This window comes from Eucalyptus grandis, chromosome 8 (assembly GCF_016545825.1).
Source record: "Eucalyptus grandis isolate ANBG69807.140 chromosome 8, ASM1654582v1, whole genome shotgun sequence".
Classification (NCBI taxonomy): Eukaryota; Viridiplantae; Streptophyta; class Magnoliopsida; order Myrtales; family Myrtaceae; genus Eucalyptus; species Eucalyptus grandis.
This window is the reverse complement of record NC_052619.1, coordinates 46,904,940-46,927,164: the sequence shown is the minus strand read 5'-3', so window position 1 is coordinate 46,927,164 and position 22,225 is coordinate 46,904,940. Positions and strand designations below refer to the sequence as shown.

The following is a 22,225-nucleotide window of genomic DNA, read 5'->3' as shown; positions in this document are numbered from 1 at the left end:
CAAGATTTTATGCCCCGGAAGAAAATGAAATTTGCACCAATTGGAAGATGTTGTGGAGGGTTGAGTTAGTGGAGTATGACGGTGTGGGGGCAAGAGTGGCTAGGATGTTGACAAGTGGAGGGTGAGGATTTGCTCTTGAAAAGGTGGGATTTCACCCTTACCAATCAACATCATCTTCAAGCTTGGGAAGTGGGAGGAGAGAGAGAGAACCAGTTGCAGCAGCCCGGCCCCCCTTCGTCCGCTCCTTCACTGCTCGCCGTTCGTCGCCATCGCCGAAGCCGTCGCGGTCGCCATTCGTCCACGTGCACGCCTCGGCTAGCACGTCGCATCGTCTCCGCCCGAGCCTCTAGCCATCGTCCCACCTCGCCAGTCATCTGCTCGCCATTCGTCAGCCACTGTCGGAGCCAGCAATCCTCGTCGGAGCCACCGTCTTGACCGCATGAGCCGCTCGTCGTCGCCACTTGCCATTTCGCACAGCCGCTGCTCCACGGTTGGCCGACGCTGAGTCGTCCCCGTTGGTTTTGGTCTGCGCATTCCAGGAGCTGCCGTAGCTCGTCCCCGCCGCCGTTGACCTCCCCACTGGCCCGTCCAAGCCACCGCCGATCTTCCCTTGCTGGATTCGGTTCAAAACCAGCCATTTTCCCCCTTCGTCAGCCTCAACTAGTAGCAAGCAAAAATGGGTATCTTAGCCCCGTTTTGGCCCGTTTTGGCCGGCTCCCCGACCCCGGATGCTTGGCCCGCTTTGAGGAAAGTTGTTCCCTGTGGCATCCCCGTCATTTTGGTCCGATCAATTCGTTAATTGAGTGAGTTTAACTCACTAAACCTCGATTAGATGGTTAATTATGCTTAGGAAGGTTTAGTTTATGTTAAGTGTTATTAGGTGGTTAGTTTAATTTATTTAAATGTGGATTAGATTAAGGGGTGTGATTAGTTTAGGGTGTGTTTATTTAAAGTTAAATGGATGGTTATGTTAGTTTAATGATGATTTGACTTAAATATATAATTTTGAATTATATATGTATTTCGAAATTATTTAATTATTTAATAATATATAATATTACGAAAATTATTAAAATATTACTATTTAATTAATTTTCGAAATAAAATTAATTATTTAATAAATTCCGAAAATTATTTCGAGATCTTATTTTTTTCAGAATTTCGTGCTGATTGATGCTGTGTATTCAGATTATTAATTTGATGAGTGGATATTGCAAATTTAAGTTTTATATCAAGCAATGGGGTTTGAAAAAGAACGGTGTTAGTTTTTATGGTTTGAATCCGATTGTGTATCCACTCACACAACTACTTTCTCAGATGTTTTTAATATAAAGAAAAATGGCAGGGATCACTATTTTAAGTGGAAGCATTGAGTGAAATGCAAAGTGTCCTGGGGCCGAGTATGATTTTGTTGTGTTATAATTAAGAGGAATTTGTCCTGGGCTGTTGAGCCGGACTTACCCCTATATGGGATACCCATGTAGTGGTTGTGGGTCGCAGTAGAGGCTAGGCCAACTAGACTCATGCTCCTTCGGGAATGCCGTCGACGTACTGACGAAGCCGTGCTTCAAGGTGGGGAGGTGATGCCTGACATTAATGTTAGTAGATAGCCAAACTATGAATAGGCTATGACCTTACGTGGTAGTGAATAATCAATTGGAATGCATGTTGAGTGTTATTGATGTGTCAGATTATGAGACGGAATTGTGTAGAATGGAATTAGACGCGTCATAACGATTTAGTCTTATAATCAAGACCCATGTGGTTGACGGTTATATGAAAGCGAATGTGTTCTAGTTATTTAAGTTCGTATTACTGTAGGTGGTTGGGTGATATAAGCATATGATTGAGTGATATGAATTGTGCTAACCTACATAAAGGAACTAAGGCGAGATAAGTCCTCTATGTGGTGTGGCTAGGCCATCATTGGACGCATTTTCTTTCTAATAGAGGGTTTAGGGGGTTGAACTTACTGAGACAATGTCTCATCTCATTGTGGGCCAACATTTTTAGGTCCCTAGTGGACGAAGCGACCAGATCGCTTTGGTTGGCCTTGAGGAGTTGCAAAGGTGAAGTCAAGAGGATTGGAGAACGTGTCCGACTTGTAGGTCGTAGGACAGTTCCTTTTTAAGAGCCGGCCTTTTGTAGACTGCCCCTTTTTGGTATATGTGTAAACCCTAGTGTGGTTACCTTTGAAAGCATGTTTGTTTATGAATGAGTGGTTTCCTACTTTCCTATCCTATGAGTTTTTGTCAAGGGTTTTGTAATACATTCTGCTTGCGCAATAATAAATGAATGGGGTCCGCGACACTACTTGGGAATGTCGCATTTGCATGACCATGGCGGGATATTGGCACACTCGCGGTTCGGGTCGTGACACTTAGTCATCATGTCTTGTGGATTATCTATTGTAGCAATCTTTTTAACAATGACATTACCCTTAGCTAAGATATCTTGGATAAAGTGGTACCTAATGTTGATATGCTTCGTTCACTCGTGATAAACCGGATTATATGCCAAATATATCGTACGTTGGTTATCATAGTGTATATCCACACTTTTCTGTTCTAACCCAAATTTTGAGAGCAAGCTTTGTAACCATATCACCTCATTCGTTACAAATGTTAGTGCCATGTACTTTGTCTTAGTCGAAGACAAGGCAATGTGATCCTATAAGGACACTTTCCAACAAACTGCACCACTCGTTAGCGTAAATACGTACCCTGCTAAAGACCTGCAATCATCTAAGTCACCGGCATGATCCGAATCCACAAAACCAGTGGTCTCACTGTCATTGTTGTCCCTTCGATAAACTATACCCACATTTGTTGTCCTCTTCAAATATCTAAGGATCCACTTCACAGCTTCCCAATGAGCTTTTCCAATATGCTTTATATAGCGACTAACCATGCTCACAGCTTGTGAAATATCAAGCCTAGTGCACACCATAGCATACATAATACTACTCACGTCACTAGAATAAGAAATACGGGACATATGCTCCACCTCCTCCTCAATCTATGGTGATATTTTATCTAAAAGTTTAAAGTGCTTTGTTAAAGGTGTACTCACAAATTTTGTCGACTGCTTATTAAAACGTGTCACGATTTTCTCAATGTATTTCTTTTGAAATAGACGTAAAACCCCTATAGCCCTGTCACGCAAAATCTCTATACCCAAAATTTTCTTTGCAGCACCTAAATCTTTCATCTCGAATTCAGCATATAATTGCCTCTTTAGCACATCAATATCAGACATATTCTTAACTGCTATCAACATATCATCAATATATAAAAGTAGATAAATCAAATAATCATTCTCCAATCTCCTATAGCAAACACAGCTATTCTTCTGACTTTTTGAATAGTTTTGACTAGCCATGAAAGTATCAAAACGTTTATACCATTGCCTAGGAGATTGTTTCAGCCCATACAAAGATTTCTTCAACAAGCAAACATGATCTTCCTTACTCATAATAGCAAACCCCTCTAGTTGCCTCATATAAATATGCTCCTCCAACTCACCGTGAATAAACGCAATTTTCACATCTAGCTGCTCTAACTCAAGATCCTACGAAGCAACTAAAATACGTAAAACACGAATAGAAGTATGTCTTACCATAGGAGAGAACACCTCATTGTAGTTAATGTCCTCATGTTGTGTATACCCCTTCGCCGCAAGTCTCGCCTTATACCTCACTGCCTCGACACTAGAAATGCCATCTTTCCATTTGAAGACCCATTTACTTTCGACAATCTTTTGGCTTTTAGGTACTTTGACCAGCCCCCATATCTGATTTCGTTTGAGTAATTCCATCTCTTCACTCATAGCCCCTAGCCACTGCGATGACTCCAAACTAGCTATCGTCGTAGAGTAAGACAAAGGTTCATCTGTCTCCACCTCATCACCTATAGTCAATGCATAAGCAATATCTATATAACCATAATGTACCAGTGATTTAATATGCCTTCTCTGTCTATCTGCAGCTATAGTATGTTGCAGCTTTGCTAGTTGTTCACTATCACCGACTTTAGGAACTACACAGTTTTATCTGCAATCTCAACTTCTGTTACCTTCGAAGTCTCCAAAGTCTTCACCCGAAGCTCCACCTCACTAATGACACCTTAATTTGTCTTTTTTGCTGGTTGTGTCTCAGAACCCCTCTATTAAAGCATTGCAGTCTCGTTGAAGAGCACATCTTTGCTGATTAGAAAACCGAGTGATCTGGGATTAGTGCACCACATCTAGTAAGCTTTCACCCCATGTGCATAATCCAGAAATATGCACTTTTTCGCCATCGGCTCAAGCTTACCATCACTCGCATGATCATACGCAGGACATTCGAATATATGTAATCCAGAATAATCAACAGGTTTGCCCGACTATACTTCTTCAGGAGTCTTCCACTCGATAGCAAATTATGGAGATCGATTAACTAGGTAACATGCCATGTTCACTGCTTCAGCCCAAAATTCCTTGCCAAGTCTCGCATGCGAAAGCATGCATCGAGCTTGCTTAAAAAAAGTTCTGTTATTCCATTATGCCACGACATTCTACTGTGGTATCCCATGTACTGTGTGGTGTCTCACAATACATTCTTTCTTGTAGAACTCAATAAAATCATTACCACAGAACTTTATGCCATTATTGATTCTCAAGTACTTGATTTGTTTATCTGATTGATTCTCAATCAATGCCTTAAATTTCTTGAACCAATCAAACACTTCATATTTGTGTTTTGGAAAAGTATACCTATACCTTCCTCAAATAGTCGTCGATAAATATCAACATATATCGGGCACCTCCTTTCGAAGGAACTAAAGATGGGCCCCAGACGTCTGGATAAATATATTTAACTGGTCATTTGGTCGAATGAATAATTGTAGTAAACTTAACTCGGTGTTGCTTCCCATAAATGTAGTGCTCACATAAGTCTAGTTTCCCTGTCTTTTGACCCTTCAACAGCCCCCGTTCACTCAGCATTGTCATACCTGCTTCACTCATGTACCCCAAACGCATATGCCATAATTGAGTCAAGTTAAAGTCTGACTCACCTAATGAAACTGCAACGGATCTGGTCACGGTCTCTCCCAGTAGATGATAGAGAGTATTCACTTTCTTCCCCTTCATCACTATCATGGCACCTCGAGAGATCTTCAGTACTCCACCTTCAGCGGTGTACCTACACTCGATGTCATCAAGTGTCCCTAGAGAAATAAGGTTTTTCTTTAGCTCTGGTACATGCCTCATATCTGTCAATGTGCGCACCACCCCCATCGTGCATCCGAATCCGAATTGTCTTTATCCTCACATTCTTACGTATTGCATTATTCCCCAAAAAACCCTTCCACCATCTGCAGTCTGGTAAGTAGTAAACCAGTTCTTATGAGGCGTCATATGATAAGAACACCCCGAATCTAGCACCCGTTCGTCTCCTGACGAAGTAGCATTCACACATAAAACAACTTTTACATCACTAGTGCTCCCTTCAGCAACATTTGCCTATCAGCTTTATTCCTTCGCTTTGGACAATCTCTCCTTATATGCCCCTCCTCGTGACACTCAAAGAACTTCACGCATTCCTTGAACTTTCTATGTCGTGATTTTGATATGCTTTTACCTCTACTACTACTAGAACATCAATGTTGTTCTCTACCTCGAATCGTCAGTGTTTGCACTACTCCTTGCACTAGACCATCATCTCGCAACTTTCTCTGCCACTCTTTAGAGAATAAGGCGGACTTTACCTCTTCTAAGGTAATTGTAGTATGCCCCTGCAATAGTGAATCAGTAAAGTGCTCCCATGATTCTGGTAAAGAAGCTAACAATATCATGTCATATTCTTCATCATCAAGTATCTTACGGACATTCTTCAAATCCATTATGAGTTTATTAAATTCATCTAGGTGGGTTCTAATAGACGTACCTTCAGTATATCTAAATCGAAACATCTTCTTTAACATGCACAAGTGATTGTTCAAACCTTTTAGAGTGTTTGAAGTTTTTGCCCATACTGCTGCGACATCCTTCTCCTCAGCAACCTCTATTAAAACCTCATCCGACAAATTTAACAGGATTGTGCTCTTTGCTTTTTCCATTAGCTCTACCCTCTCAGAGGCTTTCATCATAATCGGCAACTCATCTTCACCATCCAATGCCTTGGCCAAAACTTGTGTTGTTAGTAATACCCGCATATTGATGCTCCATAACACAAAGTTGTTGCTCTTGTTAAATTTCTCAATTTCAGATTTCCTCTCAGACATAATTGTAGTAATAGAATTTCTAGATAATAATCAGATAAGCAAAAGCTCCAAATCACAATCAAGAAATTCAATCCAAGCTCTGATACTAATTGTTGGGATATAATACGTAGAAACGACGGGATCTTGCAATTTACGTTAACCCGAAATTACTAGATAAATAAATGAGAAAAATAAGTACACTAGAAAATTTACGTTGTTCGATCCGAGTATTGGTACCTACGTCCATGGGGAGAGCCAGCAGCAAATAATCCACTATAATTGGAGAATCAAAATTTACAATCACTCATACGCTCAAGTATTTCCCACAACTAGATTTAACCCTAAACCCAAAGTGTTTATAAATAAACAACTCATTTGGACATAAATTCATGACACAAAATTATTGCACGTACAAGCTTTAAACAAAACACTCTATGTACACCAAAATCAAGAACTCCAGCGATCGTATTTGGTCCACGTACGTAAGGCTTCGCGTATCTCTTCAAAGGCTTTGCATGGCTTCAAAATCTTGCGGCTCTTCTTCAAGCGGCGTGGACGTGCAAAAGCTTCTCTGACGTGTGGCTTCTCTTTTTACGTAGGTCTTCGGCCGCTCCACGCACGCTCTCAAAGAAGGAAATTATATATGTTCATATATATGTGTGTGAAGGACTCCTTCACGCCAAAAGGGAATTCTTCTACGTGCGTGTGCCCAGAGTCAACACTTTGACTCTGGGCTCCACGATTTGATTTCATTCAATTCGGATTCCGCAGGCTTCGCAGCAAAGAAGTACTTTCCTCCCTTTTTATTTTATTTTATTTTTATATTTCCTTTTTTGTGCATTTCAAGAGTCCAGCGAATCGCGTTTTGTAAACGCTCAAACTCGAGACATAATTTAACACTTACATTACACAATCACATATCAAAGTAGCTCACAAAAACTAGATTTGCGTCCATATCATTATTCACAAACTTCAGCCCTCATCGGTTTATTCAAACAAGACACCAATCACCATTCACACAAATCAAGGGCAAGGGGGTGCCGAACAGTTTTTTCTAGCCGTCGCCCGCTCCGAAGACATAGAGAAGGCTAAGGAAGAGGTTGATGACATCGAGATAAATTGAAACTGCAGCCCATATGTACTCATCGTAGCTGAAGCGCTTGATCAAGTTATTGGTGTCGTATACAATGAAAGCAGCAAATACGATCGATCCCAAGCAGCCAAATATCATCCAGGATAACTTCCCCAGAGGAAAGAAGATCTGTTCATCAAACATAGTCCGCAGCGTGAGAATTTTAGCAGAATTTGACAGAGAGCAGCCAGGAAAAGAGATGTTTGAAAGGAATGAAAATTGTTCCTCTAAATACCTGAATCAGAGCAAAAACAATTATCACCAGAAGGGAAGCGAACAAGAAGGGTCCGAGAAAACTGAAATCATGGCCCCTTTTTACCGCCCAGAAAGTGTAGAGCGTAAGCGCAACAACGACGACACTCGTCAAAATTGCCGATTCCAAAATTATCTTTTCTGTTGAGGAGATGGAACTTGAGATTAGACATAGACGCAAAAGATGTAACTAGCAGTTAATCATTAGGACTTAATGAACTGTGAAATATTCGATAGAACTAAAGCAGAGAACTTGCACCATGATCGGATAATCGAATAACAGAATATCCGTTAGGAACAGTGGACCAAACATCAAAACCCTCTTGATGGAAGTCAACATATTAAGATTTTTCAATTACAAAATTTATATCGACAAAGCATGTGCCGACTCTCAGAATATAGTAAAAACCCTCATCGAATCGAGTATTCGGTGAGCTCAAGGTCACCAAAATGCATCGGCCATGAGAGCCACGCAAAAGCCGGTCCTTTTTCAGAGTTGTAAAACAAACGCTTCATAAGTACGCTAACAAGAACTTGTTCAAGCGCCAAGGTTGGACTTCATGAAAAGCAGAAATGAACCGATAAGTCCAACGGCAATAGCTGCCACTTGAGATCTGATCCGTACTCCTTTTTTATTCATCTAAAGAGCAAAAGCTGTAAGACAAGCCACGCATTGTATCATTTGCATAGGAAACGAACGGTAAGAGAAAAAAGACAGTCCCGAAACAAAAAAGAAAAAAGAAAAAGGGGACTGTGTATCTATACATTTGCTATCACCAGGGAAGAGCAATTGCACAAATTAAAGAAAGAATCAAACAGTGGAAGACAAACTTGCCAGGAAACTTGCTATAATTTTGGTCTAGTTTTCTGAAGCAAGCCAAATGATGAACTCTCTCCCAAAACAACTAACAAACATGGAGCGACGTCCGAAACGCAAAAGGACATGGCCTAGACGGTATTTCTTTCCTCGGCACGTCGCAGTCGTCGGAACGCAATGGTCCTTGACCCCACTGACCAGACCAAGCAGAACGTGTTCAAGATATAAATGCCAGGATTTATATAATTAATTTTTTTTTTAAAAAGAGAGAGTGGAGGTACCTTTCGTAAAAGCGCAGGAAAAACACAAACCGAACGCCATCGTGACCGTGAACAGGCCGAGGAGGACGAAGTTCACCGGGTGTCGCTTATGGTACGCGCGCAGCGGACATATAACTGGAGCGATCACAGAAAAGAAGAAAGAAACTTCGCCGACAGACTAATTACTGAAAATCAGAAACGACAGTAGAAAATGAATGAACGGACAAAGACATGAACGCGTCCTGGGGTGACGCGAAGATAGGTTTTTTTACGTATCAAAGGGAGGACGAGGAGGACGATGAAGATGGCGGACCCCAGCTTGGTCTCGGCCACGAAGCGCTTCATGGGCTTTGCGAGGAAGACAGCGGAGGCGATGCCGACGGTGAGGAGGAGCTGAGCCAAGATGATCACGTACACTTTGCGTATGAAAGCCCAGCGCAGCTGCGGGCTCTCGAGCATGTTGGGGTACAACGCGGTGGCATCTCTGCCGCTCTCGTTGTCGCCATCTCTGCGGTTCTCGATGTCGCCTCCGCGGTTCTCGACGTCGCCAGTCTTGCTTTTCATTGTGGGTCTTGCGAAGGAGGAGGAGGAGGAAGAGGAGGAGGAGACAGACGAAATTACATATATATTAGGTCGAAATTTGTCGTGGTGGGATTATTGATCGGGCCCGTCACGATCGATTCCAAGAACAAATGGCCGAAATCACATTTGATCCACGGACGTCGAGACAAAAAGGTCGGTCGATTTTCAAGAAAGCGCCTCATTACGAATAACGATTATTTTAACTCCCCACGTTGTTTTCTATAAATGCCTCGATTAGTGTTTTAATTAAATGGGGATCGGTGGAAATTAGGGGGTGAACCTAAGGTAACAGCGATTTACAATTTGTCCATATCCAAGAATTGAACCCTAATTTTCAATATGCACAAATAATAGTATAACATAGAGGATGCTATCATGGACTTCTTCTCCTTAAGAAGGATGCTGAAAACTATAAATTCTACTTTGATATCCCTTGTGCCGAAGGTCCTAAATCCATCTTGCGTGCTGGATTTCAGACCCATCTCATGTTGCAATGTTTTATATAAGATCATATCCTAGTTACTTGCAGAAAGAGTCAACTATTTCCTTCCTTCGGTTGTTGCCCTCAACCAAATGCTTCCATCTCATGTCAATAGATCTCGGAGAATGTTTTGCTTTGCTAGAAAATCCTTCACAACTATCATAAGGGCAATAAAGCTAAATACGTGGCAATACAAATTAACCTCATGAAACCTTTTGACATGGTAAAATGGGAGGCAGTACTTGGGTTCTAGGAGCTATCAATTTACCACAAAACTTGATTGATAAGATAGTTTCAATTATGGGTGAGCGGTTCCAGGTTCCTTACAGGTTCTACCTAGAACCTGGAACCTAACCTCGTGCACAGTTCCTAATTTTTGGAACCTAGAACCTACCCGTCGGGCCAAAACCTGGAACCTACCCCGTCACAGTTCCGTGGTCGATTCCAGTTCCAACAAGTTCTCTTTTTTTTTTTTTTTTTGTTCATTTTAGTTTAAAAAAACGGAAAAGAACGCAACAATAACAAATAAGCTTTGTCATTCATCAAAGATAATACAAAATGATATATGCTAGTCAACTTGGGAAGAATGTAATAATATAGTTTTTCTCAGAAATAGAGAGTTCATGAAGGCCTAACATAGCTAACATTACCAACAATTAAGCAGTAGGATCGAGGATCAAAGCTGGATTTAGGAAAAAACTCATACCTTCAAAGGAAAATGAAAATGCTTGTGAACTTGGAGGAAAAGAGAGATATATGCTCGAAAATTTCAAATTCCAATACAACACGATTTCTTCAATATTTCGAGACATGAATTTTTAAATTGGCACACCACGAACAAACAAGCGCAAAACTTCTTCTTTTTTTCACACACTTACATTAAAAAAAAAATCGAGAATTTTGCTTTAGCACTTGTGACAAATTCATATCTATACCTTCAAAAACTTTGCAGGCATCGATTGCCTAATGTTATCCGGCAAGTCTCACTAGTAAATTTTACTAATTACTTGAATCATCGGCTTGGGCAACCTTCACTTCGTCACCAAATTGATGAGCTTTCCAACTGTTGCACCTGTACAAGTGAGACTTGGGACTGTCAAGAACTTCCAAGCATCAATTGGATGATACAACATTGACTAATAGGAACTTCCTACTGCCTGTATAGTAGTAACTTCTAAGCATCAATTGGATGATACAACAAGTGAAATCTCACTTGTACAAGCAATAGCGCAAAATTATGCACCTATACAGTCTCACTTTGGCCCGCCTTTCCAATTGAGTCAAAGAACGCCAGCAAAAAATTTAAAAAGCGATCCTCTTAAAAAAAAACAGGTTTTTCAGCAAGCACATGAAAATTACCTGCACAGCAGTGCTACTCCAAGTCTAGTGTTTATGTCCAATATAATGCTTGGATTACTCCCCCCCTCCTCTCTCTCTCACCCACCTCGTCTTCTACGTCTCCATCGCTTGCTAGAAGCTCACCCTTGGCCTCGCCGCTACAAGCAAAGGATACTAATTATGCTTGTATTCGTGGTTATTAGCACAAAATTGACTAATACAACGTTCCAACTAAAGATTTGGTTTTGCTTGTCAGCACAAAGCTTGCCATTAGTGGGAACCTGATCCACACCATATAAGATTATTATTCAGCAACAAATGAGTCAAAGTGCATCAGCTGCCGAACTAGAGAATCAACTTTAAGATAGATTTTACCGATCAACACCAATTATTTCAGCCACCAGCATAAGAGAGAACAAACGATGGAGAGAGGGGGCAGTTCAAGAAAACCAGGAGGTTCAATCGCGAACAAACGATGGAGAGAGGGGGCAGTAGAGATTACCAGCATGTAAGTCGGCTGAGAAAAGCTCCTCGAGTCCCTGAAACTTGAATTCTGCACTTCGCAAGAAACAAAACCAGAAAGAGAAAGAGAAATCAAAAATTCCACATACGTAAGACACAAAACCCACGCCACGAGAGAGAGAGAGAGAGAGCGCGCACCGCTGGCAAGTAGCGGGTGAGTGGCAGCGGCGGGGCGTCGTCGTCAAGGGCGTCGTCGGGGGGGTGAGCGGTGTACAACGGGGGCGGAGGGGGCGAGTGGTGTCCAGTGGCGGGCGAGCGGGGGCGAGCGACATCGACTTCAAGGGCGGCAAGCGACAGGGCGTTGTCGTCACCGCAGCGTCATCCGGGGGCGAGCGGCATCGTCAAGGGAGGGCGTCATCGAGGGTATCAAGGTAGGGATATGGAGGAGTCGGGGACAGGGTTTGGGTGGAGGTTTCACCAGCGATTTAGGGTTTGGGCGGAAGTTCAAAAATTGGGATGCCGCCGATAAAAATATTTAGGGTTTTTAGGTTTGGGAATCGAAACCAAGAACCGCCGGTTCCCTAAAAAGGGAACTGGGAACCGGAACCGGCCTCTTTGGAACCGGGAACCGAACCAAAACCCGTGGTTCGATTCTCCGATTCTCGGTAATTTCAATGCATAACTTGTCACATCCCAAACCTCGAGCGCACGTACATCCCTTGGTGGTCGATTAAAATTGCGACATTCCCAGGACACGTCGCCAACCCATTCATTTTATACACATGCGGAATCAAATTAAACAATCTCCAAATAACGAACATATGTAATAGAAAAGCAGGACAACCAATTAACACAACATATTTTATAAACAAACCGAGTTTATATATGCAAGAGTCTAACTCAAAAAGGAGCTACTGAGCTATCTAAACTTCGGGCTCTACAGCCATGGGCTCTGGGTCCACCACGACACCATTAGGGTGTCGAGATCCATCGGGTGACCTACTTCCCACTCCTCGGTCCCAACGAGAGGCCTGTCGAAACCTTGTAGGGAACCCTCTCGACCCCGTCAAAACCTTGAGGAAAGCCAATGAACCACACTATGAATCGATGAGGTACCAACTAGGGTAGGCCCTCATCGACCTAGACCGTGGACTCCACTAACTCTCGGGTCAGGGTGGTTCCGGATAAAGAAAAAGGTGTCTTCAAAATCCACCACCTGCGGAACCCCATAACGTACCTGTTGTACCTCCATCTAGGGACCTGAACATTGTAAACCACGATGGGGTGAGACAATGTCTCGGTGAGTCTACACCCTAAACCCCGATTAGGAAGATAAATTCACCTAGAGGCAGCCTATACACACATCATATAAGATTTACCTTGCCTTAGCACCTCTATGCATATTAGTACAGTTCATATAACATGTGCATACAGTAAATGCACTCAATAATTTGAACACTTTACTTTCAACATATCAATCAATCACAAGAGTCCCGATTATAAAGCCAAATCGTTATGATACGTCATATTCCGTGCCACACAATTTTGTCTTATAATCAGGCGCGGCTATATTAATCACTCAAGCGTTCCAATTAGTTACAATCCAACGGCGACAGCCAACTCAACAGTTGGCAGTCATCCGACATAACCGGGCGTTGTTTCGCACCATTGAGTACAACAACGTCTACATCTAGACAACATTCATAAAGGAGCATCGGCCTAGCCTCCACTACAACTGGCATTCATGAAAGAGCATCCCCGAAGAAGCATTATTTGGCGTAAACGCTCATGATGGGTTCTCATAACGATCACACACACATCTATCCCAGCCAAGGATATCGTGCATTGCACTCAAATATCTCAATATAAATAATGTACTTGGCATATTTTCTTCATATTAAAAACACCTAGTAAAATAATTATGTGTGGGCACACAAATAAATTGAATCGTAAAATTCGATATCATCTCTTTTAAAAATTTCACGATTTTATATAATACTTAAAAACATTTTTGGCATAAAAAACCAACACCCGATATTTTCTAATTAAATACCAAAATTCCATATTTTTGAAATAATAAATAAAAATCATCTATCATCATTCAATTACATAAATTAGCACTCAATTGTACAAACCGATACAACCATGGCGATTAGCATGAAATTCTGACAACCGGCTATTCCAAAAGATAATTTTCGCTAATTAATAAATCATTAATAAATTACAAAATAATTAAATAAATTACTAATTAATTTACTTACACTAAACTAACCACCTAATTGGACTTAATTAAACTAATCTAATATACTAGGCTAACTAACAACGTGCGGACCTGGAGTGTCATAACTTGGCACAAAGGGACACTTAAGTGCCATAACTAACAAAAGTGACACTTAAGTGCCAAAATTAGAACAAAATAGATCACTTAAGTGTTAATCCGGCCAAAATCCGGCTAAAATGCTGACGTGGCGATTTTCCGACGAAGCAAGTGCAAAACGGCGTCATTTTAGTGCTAATGTGGTAAAAAAAATAATATAAAAATTAATTAAATTTAAAATTAAATTTATTTAAAAAAATTTAAAATTAATTTTTTTTTTAATATTCACAAAAAAAAAAAAAAAAAACGAGCCCTCGCTGTTAGTCAACCGGAGTCGCCGCCCTTGGCTAGGTCCCGGCAACCCCGACTCGACCCTCCCCCTCCGTCATCGGCCCTTCCTAGCGACGGCCCTTAGCCGCCTCCCCCGCTTTTCTTTTCTTTTTAATTTTTTTTTAACTTTTTAAAATTTTTTAATATTAAAATTTTAAATATTTTAAATAAATTTAATTTTAAATTTAATTAAATTAATTTTTATATTATTTTTTTACTATGTTAGCACCAAAATGACGTCGTTTTTGCATTATTTAGCCACGTCAGCGTATAAAACGGCGTTGTTTTGCACTTACTTCGCCAAAAATTACGCACGTCAGTATTTTGGCCGGAATGGCACTTAAGTGATCTATTTCTCTTTGAACGTGGCACTTAAGTGTCACTTTTGTAAGTTATTGTACTTAAGTGTTATTTTATGCCAAGTTATGGTACTTGAAACGATCTTTTGCCGCTAACTAACTAAAATCACTAACCACCTAATTGCTAAATTAACCTAATTACAAAATCTAATGAACTAACTAAACTAACTAATTTACTCTAACCTCACTTAAGCCTAACTAAACCTCTAATTAACCACTAATCCACCTCTAAGCATAATTAGCACCCTAATTAGAGTTTAGAACATAAACTCACCGGATTAACGAATAAACCGGTTCACAGCGACAGCGACGCAAAGGTGAGCAAGACTCGGGCCTACGGCAACACCAAAGGAGGCTCGGAAGGGCCCGAAAATGGCCAAGCAAGCCTCACTTTGCTCAAATCCGCTCTCGCCCGAGGAGGGACAGAACCGGTTGAGGCTGAGGCAATCCGCGTGGGGATGGGCAGGGCTGGACGGTGACGCAAGCAGGGGTAGATGGCGGCGACTTGGATTGCCGGAACAACGAACGAGCGGCTGTAGGAGGTTGCTGGATCGAACGGCGTGGACGACGCACGGACAGCTGGCAAGCTGGATGGCGTGGACGATGCACGGATAGCTAGCGAGCTGGTCGGCGTCACTGGCTCGGCGGATGCACGGGGTCTGGACGATAGGCTCAGGATAAGCTAGCGCGAGGCCTAGCGATGGCTGGCTCGGCTTGCGGGGGTGGTAGCTAGTCATGTTGCTTTGGAAATTGAGGTTTCAACTGGAGGAAATGAAGAAGAAACTGAGAAAGAAGAAGATGGAGTTGCTGCAGGGAAGGAGGGGGACAAGAAGCCTTAAAGTCAAGGGAAAATATCCAAAAACTCAAGTGTAAGGCCCCACCAACTTCAGCCTTTATCCAACAGCCATTTCCTCCAATTCTTCTCCAACAAGCCAAGGTTGATGCCCAAATGTTGCAACCCCTGCTAGCCCCAAATGAATTTCCACCATTTCCATCACCAAACAATCCAACTTGAAGGCAAAAAATCCACACCAAGGTGGCCCTCCGAATTTCTTGAATCAATTTTGCCAAATTTTGATTTTTCGCCAAAAATTCGGGCTCATCAAAAATTCTTCGAAGGATGAGTTGATGTCCCAAAAATAAATCGTGACACACCAAAACTTTTGATTCCTGAAACCAAGTTCAATTTCGTGGTTAATTTCAACCAGATGCGATTTTAGCGTGACCTAACCTACCGAGTAGCTTTTATGAATTTTTAATACGTTTGACCCATGGTCAATTATTTTCGATCCACATTGTGTATCTCCAACTCATAGGCGACTCTCGATTGTTGTAAAAATCTCAAGATTTCAATTACGAGCACCGGGGTACGTAATCGGTAAAAAAATCAGTTTAGTGCCACTCAACAAGAATTTTGCAATCATGTGGAATCACCCATAATTTAATTACATGCTTCTGTCAAATCGACCTATCTCCAGTCTCTAATCGATTTTAACGATGATGTATTAACACTTACTGATTAGCACAGTCGAGTAGTCGATTTCTGGTCGAATTCTTAAGTCAGTCACATTTATATTCCTTAACAACTTTACCTGATAGATTAGTTATCATCATGAGTGATCAGCTCAGAGAAAAATACTATAGGCATAATCAACTCGTGAAGTGATGTGACATCCTGATTTCCAACCCCGTTTTCAATGAAATGAAATGAGATTTTCATCGAAGCGCCTATAATATTTTTAATGGCTTGTCATGTAGGGTTTGTACTCATCGCTTGTCATGTCGTTGTTCATTGATTTCATCCCCATGTGTGTTCAGTTAGCATGTAGTTACATGATCCGGCATGTGTTTGCATTGCGTTTAGCCTGCTTGCATCAAGCCCCTGCATTACATTGTGACGGTTGTGCGTTAACACGAGTTCTCGTATTATTCAGAGTTATGTAGCAAGATTCCTCATGGCGTGCAATTCATCTTATGTTATTGATTAGTTATTTATTTATTTTTATCTATTTGATAGTTATATTTTCTTGATTTTTTTTATTGCCTGAACATAAAGCTAAGGAAGAGGTTGATAGTGTCGAAACACAATGAAACTGCAGCCCATATGTACACATCGCAGCTGAAGGGCTTGATCAAGTCACTGGCATCGTATATGATGCAGCCAGCAAATACGACTGCTGGCACGCAGCCCTATATCATCGAGGATAAACTTCTCCGAAGATCTGTCAGTCAAGCAAATTCCAAACCGTGAGAATTTCTAGCAGAATATGACAGAGAGCAGCCAGAAAAAGAGGTGTTGGAAAGGAATGAATGGATCTCCCGTAAGTACCTGAATAAGCGCAAAAACAAGGAATGCTAGGAGGGAAGCAAACGAAAAGGGTCCAAAATAACCGAAATCATGGCCTCTTGTTACAGCCTGGAAGGTGTAGAACGTAAGCACGGCACGGCAGCAGTGACAACTGTCAAGATTGCCTATTCCAAAATGAACTTTTCTGTTGAAGAGATGGAATTGGAGATTCAACACAGACGCAAAAGAAGTAACTGGTACTAGATCAGTAGGAGTTAAATCAGCTGTTGAGAACCATGATAGACTGAAGCATGATACACATACATAGAGAGAACATTCCATTAAAGAGCCAAAAGCTATAAGACAAACCTCGCGTCGAATCGTCATATGCATAGGAAATTAGGAACGGTGAGGTAAAATGGCATGGTCCCCTGAACAAAAAAGTCGACCTAACATGATCACTAACCTGACATGCGACCTGTCCTAAATTTTTCATGCATCGCCTGAAGGTCGACTCAGGCTTCAGTTCGGCATCCATGGACAACAAGGTAGAATGGGAGCATTCCCTTCATTTCTGAATGGGAATCTCCGCAGGAAAGGAAGAATGATTGAGGTTATGGGATACGCCATTGATTTGAAATTCGACACACCAAAATTTAGGACAGGTCGCATGTCGGGTTAGCGATCATGTCAGATTGACTTTTTCATTCAGGGGACCGTGTTGTTTTCCCTGCCCGTTCCTAATTTCCACTGCATATAATGATTCCACGCAGGGCTTTTCTTATAACTTTTTGCTATTTAATGGAATGTTCTCTATGTATATGTCATTTTTCAGTCCTATCATATATCTCAACAGCTGATTAACTCCCAATGATCTAGTATTAGTTACCTCTTTTGTGTCTGTGTCTAATCTCCAGTTCCATCTCTTCAATAGCAAATATCATTTTGGAATCAGCAATCTTGACGGTCGTCGTTGTTGTCATCATGGCCGCCGTGTTTACATTCTACACCTTCTCTAGGCTGTGACAAAAGGCCGTGATTTCAATTTTCTCGGACCCTTTTTATTCGCTTCCCTCCTAGCATTACTTGCTTTCGCTCTTATCCGGTTGTTTTTCGCAGCATTCAACTAGCATGCTCTGTCACTGGCCCAAGAAGACTTGCTTCGTTGATCTATGTCGTATCACTGCTCCATCATCTAGATCGCTTCACTCAATCAATTGCCGGACAGTACGCATGCCTATCCAAACCAGAGCCTTCAACTTTCGACCTCTGAATCGTTGCTCCTTCTTAAGCCCTTGGTCGAATGTACTTGTCTAGTTGAGCATAGTTGCCGTCACAGCGTATCGACAAGCACGTTGTCACAAAACCCAAAAAAAAAAAAATGACAACTTACAACATTATCAATCTTTTTGTTACACTAAAAGGAAGAAACTATAGCTTTGCTTAATCGCTCGATTTATTATTTTCCAGCATCTATAGCACTCTCTATAAATCTTAATTTTATCCAAATACATTTTCGAAGCAAAGTTTAGACGGTTTGATATACACAAATCAAGATATTTGAGGATTCTTCAAACGGCCAATGAAAAAGTAACTCGAGGTCAGAGTTGCTTTGAAAACTATATTCATGTCCCTATTATTATCATGCTCGTAGAATCTTTATCCCTCGGTATCTTCAGCTAAGACACCATCATCATTCCAGCACGGCCGTGTCGAACAGCTTTTCTTAGCGATCAGCCGCTTCGGAAAACATTGATAAAGTTGAGGAAGAGGTTGATGATGTCAAGATAGAGAGAAACTGCAGCCCAAATGTACTCGTCGTAGCTGTAGCGCTTGATCAAGTTACCGGTGTCGTACACAATGTAGCCGGCGTATACGACTGCTGCCACACAGCTGAATATCATCATGGATAGTTTCCCCAGAGGAAAGAAGATCTGTTCATCAAACATATTAGCCCAGAACGTGAGCATTTCAGAAGATAACAGAGAGCAGCAAGAGGAAAAAAAAAAAAACAGAGAGAGATGTCGGAAAGGAATGAAAATTGTTCGTTTAGTACCTGAATAAGAGCGAAAACAAGTAATACCAGGAGGGAAGCGAACAAAAAGGGTCCGAGAAAACTGAAGTCGCCGCCTCTCTTTACGACCCAGAAGGTGTAGAAAGTAAGCGCGACTATGACGACACTTGTCAAGATTGCCGATTCCAAAATGACCTTTTCTGTTGAAGAGATGAAGCTGGAGATTAGATATGGACAGAAAAGAAGTAGCTACTAGCACTTGATCATTAGGGCTTAATGAGCTGCAAAAATATTAGACAGAACTAAAGCAGAGAACATAGCATTCACGCCAATGTGCACATACATGGAAAGAACATTCCATTATTCCATTACCAATCAACAATTTCGATCAATTTCTCTGCTTTCAACAGAGCCGAAAGCTCTAAGATAAGCCTTGCATCGAATTGAATGCATAGAAAAATTAGGAACGGCGAGGGAAACGACCCAGTCCCTGAACAAGAAAGTGGACTGGATTTTACACGTTTGCTGTCATTAAGGAAGAATAGTGATTACTCAAATTGAGAGTAATGAATCGAACAGCAGAACACAAAGGGTGAAATAGAGGTTTATTGGCTGTTTTTTCTCACCTCATTGCTGATCAGCTCTGGTTTTAGTTTTCTGAGATAAACCCAAGAAACGAACTCACTCACGGAGAACTAGCAAAAACATGAAACGCGAGGCATCGAGAGCAACAGAGAAGAAGGCCAAGATGGCACTTTTTCTCCGGGCGTTTTGCACCAGTGTCGCGGTTGCCGCGAGTTGCACAACCTCGGACAAGGCCGAACGAGCTCGACAAACGAATCTAGGAAACAAAATCAAGATTTACGCAACAGAAAATTTTGGAAGTACCTTCTGAAAAAGCGCAGGAGAGACCCACCATGGACGCCATCGTGACCGTGAACAGGCCCAGGAGGACGAAGTTCACCGGATATCTGTTGTGGTACGCGCGCAGCACGATTACAACTGAAGAGAGATCGAGAAAGAAGGACGATGAGAACGTCACCAACGAATAACCACCGAAAGATTGAAACAACAGTAGAAGGATCGAAAGATGGGTTTCTTTACTTATGAAAGATAAGACGATGAGGGCCATGAGGACGCCGAACCCCGGCCAGGTCTTGGCGATGAAGCGCGACACGGGCTTCACCAGGCCGACTGCAGTGGCCACGCCGGCTGTGAGGAGGAGCTGCACCAGGATGATCGCGTACACTTTACGTATGAAAGCCCAGCGAAGCTGCGGGCTCTCGAGCATGCCTGGGTACAATGCAGCGGCGGCTTGGCCGCTCTCGACGTCGCCGGCCTTGCTCTTCATCGTCGGCCTTGCGAAAAGGAAGTCCTGGGGAAGGATTCTCGATCTTTAGGGCTTCTGGGTTCTAGAGAGAGGAGGGGAGAAGTATGAACGATGGAGGTGTGGGGGCGTTTATTTATGTGGAAACTTGTTAGTCGGTGGAATTTACTGAACAAGCAAGTGAATCCTACGAACAAAGGCCGAGATTGCGAGTAAAATTTCTCTAAGTCTCGCACGAAGGCAATGAGTTTCAATTAACAGTAGTGCGTGGATTCATCGTGGGTTAGCGTATTAATCACGGGGTGATTAGTGGCGAATTCCATTTTAGGAAAAGGTGGGGCCAAGTGCTTTTTGCGTAATTTCACGTAATTCAAGACTTTCAAATGGCCACTATAAGTGATTGTAACACGCTAGTGACCAAATTTGGGGGCCATGTCTAACGTGCTAGGACTCGGAGGGTACTATAATTGGATGATTTATTTGAGGGAGTTATACTTAGCCATCAACAATAGACTTGCCGCATTAATCAACAGCCTCATGTAAGAGAACCAGGAACCACCTAAATCGGCTAGTCGTGTGGGTGATTCCCATGGGAACCCATCTGGTTTTCCAGTTCTCAGGTGTGAAACCGCTTACTAGACCATCCAGACCAAATTAGTACTTCATATTATTTTTTTAATTTCAGCTCCCCTTTTAGTAAAAGAAGAAAGCCTACCTTTTACTCATCGTTCCATTCCTGACTCCTCCTCCACCTCCTTATGCGCGGTAGCCCTCTCAACTTAACCTCATCTCGCTCTAGCCTCTCGCTCTAGCCTCTCGCCTCTCGGTTGCCTTGCCCTAAGCCGGACCGTTGAGTCTCCTGTCTTAGTGGTTGGTGAGTTCGCAAGTTTCTAGCTCTCTGTTCTAGTTCGAGCTATTTACTTGAGCTGTTTAGGTTTGTTCAAGCTCGGCTCATACTTTTCATCACTAAGCATATTCTGGAATATGTAGTGGAACTACAATAAGAATATTGCTCATCCTTCTAATTGTTGCTCCTTGCTTTGGTCGATTGATTTGTTGCTCCTTAATTTAAGGTCAGTCCTCATAGTAGTGGTTATATTACTGGTACTTCAAAATTCACCGTATCATAGTTCCTAAGAATTAGACCAGTTTCGTGGGAGAACTAGACCACCAGTTCCCATTTTGTGGAACTAATCCTTAGTGATTGATTCTCTACTCTAGGATGGGCATCACCCCTAATTAGTGCATCGCTTAATCAAGGGTTAGCGTATTGATTACACAGGCAATTAGTGGGGAATTCCATTTAAGGAAAAAGCGGGACTAAGCACTTTTTATCTAATTTTAACGTACTTTGAAACTTTTGAATGGCCACTATAAGTGATTGCAACACGGTGTAAAGCAAATTTGGGGGCCATATCTAACGCGTTGGAACTCAAAGGGTACTATAATTGGATAATTTATTTGAGTGAATAATACATAAACTAATCTTGACATCTCTACGAGAGAAATACCTTTTTAATCAATTTTGTTAATCAATTTTGTTAAAATATTCAAATATTAAATTATCCATTTTTATTACAGGTTAAGCTTTAAAATAGATTACGGTGATCCACAAACTTTACTAGATGATGGTGCATTACAAGATGGTGGGTCCAATGAACACGTTTATGGGAGCCGAGTTCCTAGGTTCTGTTCAGTGCCGTGGTTGTAGGAATCACTCTTCCTTCGATTTGAGGTATCGTGTCCTCCCATATGAGAGTAAGAGCAAAGCTTCACTGACAGGATTGCGTTTCTGCAGGTAAACTAAATTCCAATAAGGAGTGATACGCTGCTAGGGAAGGTATAAATTACGCAGTAAATCATTTGAAAAAAGCCATACCCCCTACGCACTCCATTAAAGATTGCCTCATTCACAGGTATGTAACCAAAGGTCAAGATTGTAAAATTCTTTACCATATCTCTAGCTGGAGAAAGGAACTCAATAACTACTAGTGCATCTGTACATTGACTTGTAAATCGAGTCCT

The 22,225-nt window shown here is 41.8% G+C and overlaps 2 protein-coding genes across 2 annotated transcripts; both read right to left on the bottom strand.

Annotated features, from left to right (window-relative positions):
* Positions 1 to 7,199: 7,199 nt before the first annotated feature.
* LOC104417338 (protein LIFEGUARD 4-like) lies at positions 7,200 to 9,267 on the bottom strand. The gene is made up of 4 exons (XM_010028636.3): positions 8,976 to 9,267; positions 8,725 to 8,838; positions 7,610 to 7,767; positions 7,200 to 7,503 (listed from the first exon to the last, which is right to left on the bottom strand). Exons 1-4 carry the CDS (start codon positions 9,265 to 9,267, stop codon positions 7,297 to 7,299), a joined length of 771 nt encoding a protein of 256 aa, XP_010026938.2. The 3' UTR covers positions 7,200 to 7,296.
* Positions 9,268 to 18,329: 9,062 nt separating this feature from the next.
* Positions 18,330 to 20,264, bottom strand: LOC104414758 (protein LIFEGUARD 4). Its single transcript, XM_010025924.3, has 4 exons — positions 19,978 to 20,264; positions 19,762 to 19,875; positions 18,916 to 19,073; positions 18,330 to 18,793 (listed from the first exon to the last, which is right to left on the bottom strand). Exons 1-4 carry the CDS (start codon positions 20,222 to 20,224, stop codon positions 18,593 to 18,595), a joined length of 720 nt encoding a protein of 239 aa, XP_010024226.2. The 5' UTR covers positions 20,225 to 20,264; the 3' UTR covers positions 18,330 to 18,592.
* Positions 20,265 to 22,225: the final 1,961 nt, after the last annotated feature.

Excerpts from the sequence above, each read along its gene's own strand:
- LOC104417338 (XM_010028636.3), bottom strand. The coding sequence starts at position 9,267 with ATGAAAAGCAAGACTGGCGACGTCGAGAACCGCGGAGGCGACATCGAG. Across the intron at positions 8,839-8,975 it reads CCTCGTCCTCCCTTTGATAC|TTATATGTCCGCTGCGCGCG; the intron begins GTAAAAAAACCT and ends TGATCGCTCCAG. Across the intron at positions 7,504-7,609 it reads TTGTTTTTGCTCTGATTCAG|ATCTTCTTTCCTCTGGGGAA; the intron begins GTATTTAGAGGA and ends TTTGATGAACAG.
- LOC104414758 (XM_010025924.3), bottom strand. The coding sequence starts at position 20,224 with ATGAAGAGCAAGGCCGGCGACGTCGAGAGCGGCCAAGCCGCCGCTGCA. Across the intron at positions 19,074-19,761 it reads CTCCTGCGCTTTTTCAGAAG|AAAAGGTCATTTTGGAATCG; the intron begins GTACTTCCAAAA and ends TCTCTTCAACAG. Across the intron at positions 18,794-18,915 it reads TTGTTTTCGCTCTTATTCAG|ATCTTCTTTCCTCTGGGGAA; the intron begins GTACTAAACGAA and ends TTTGATGAACAG.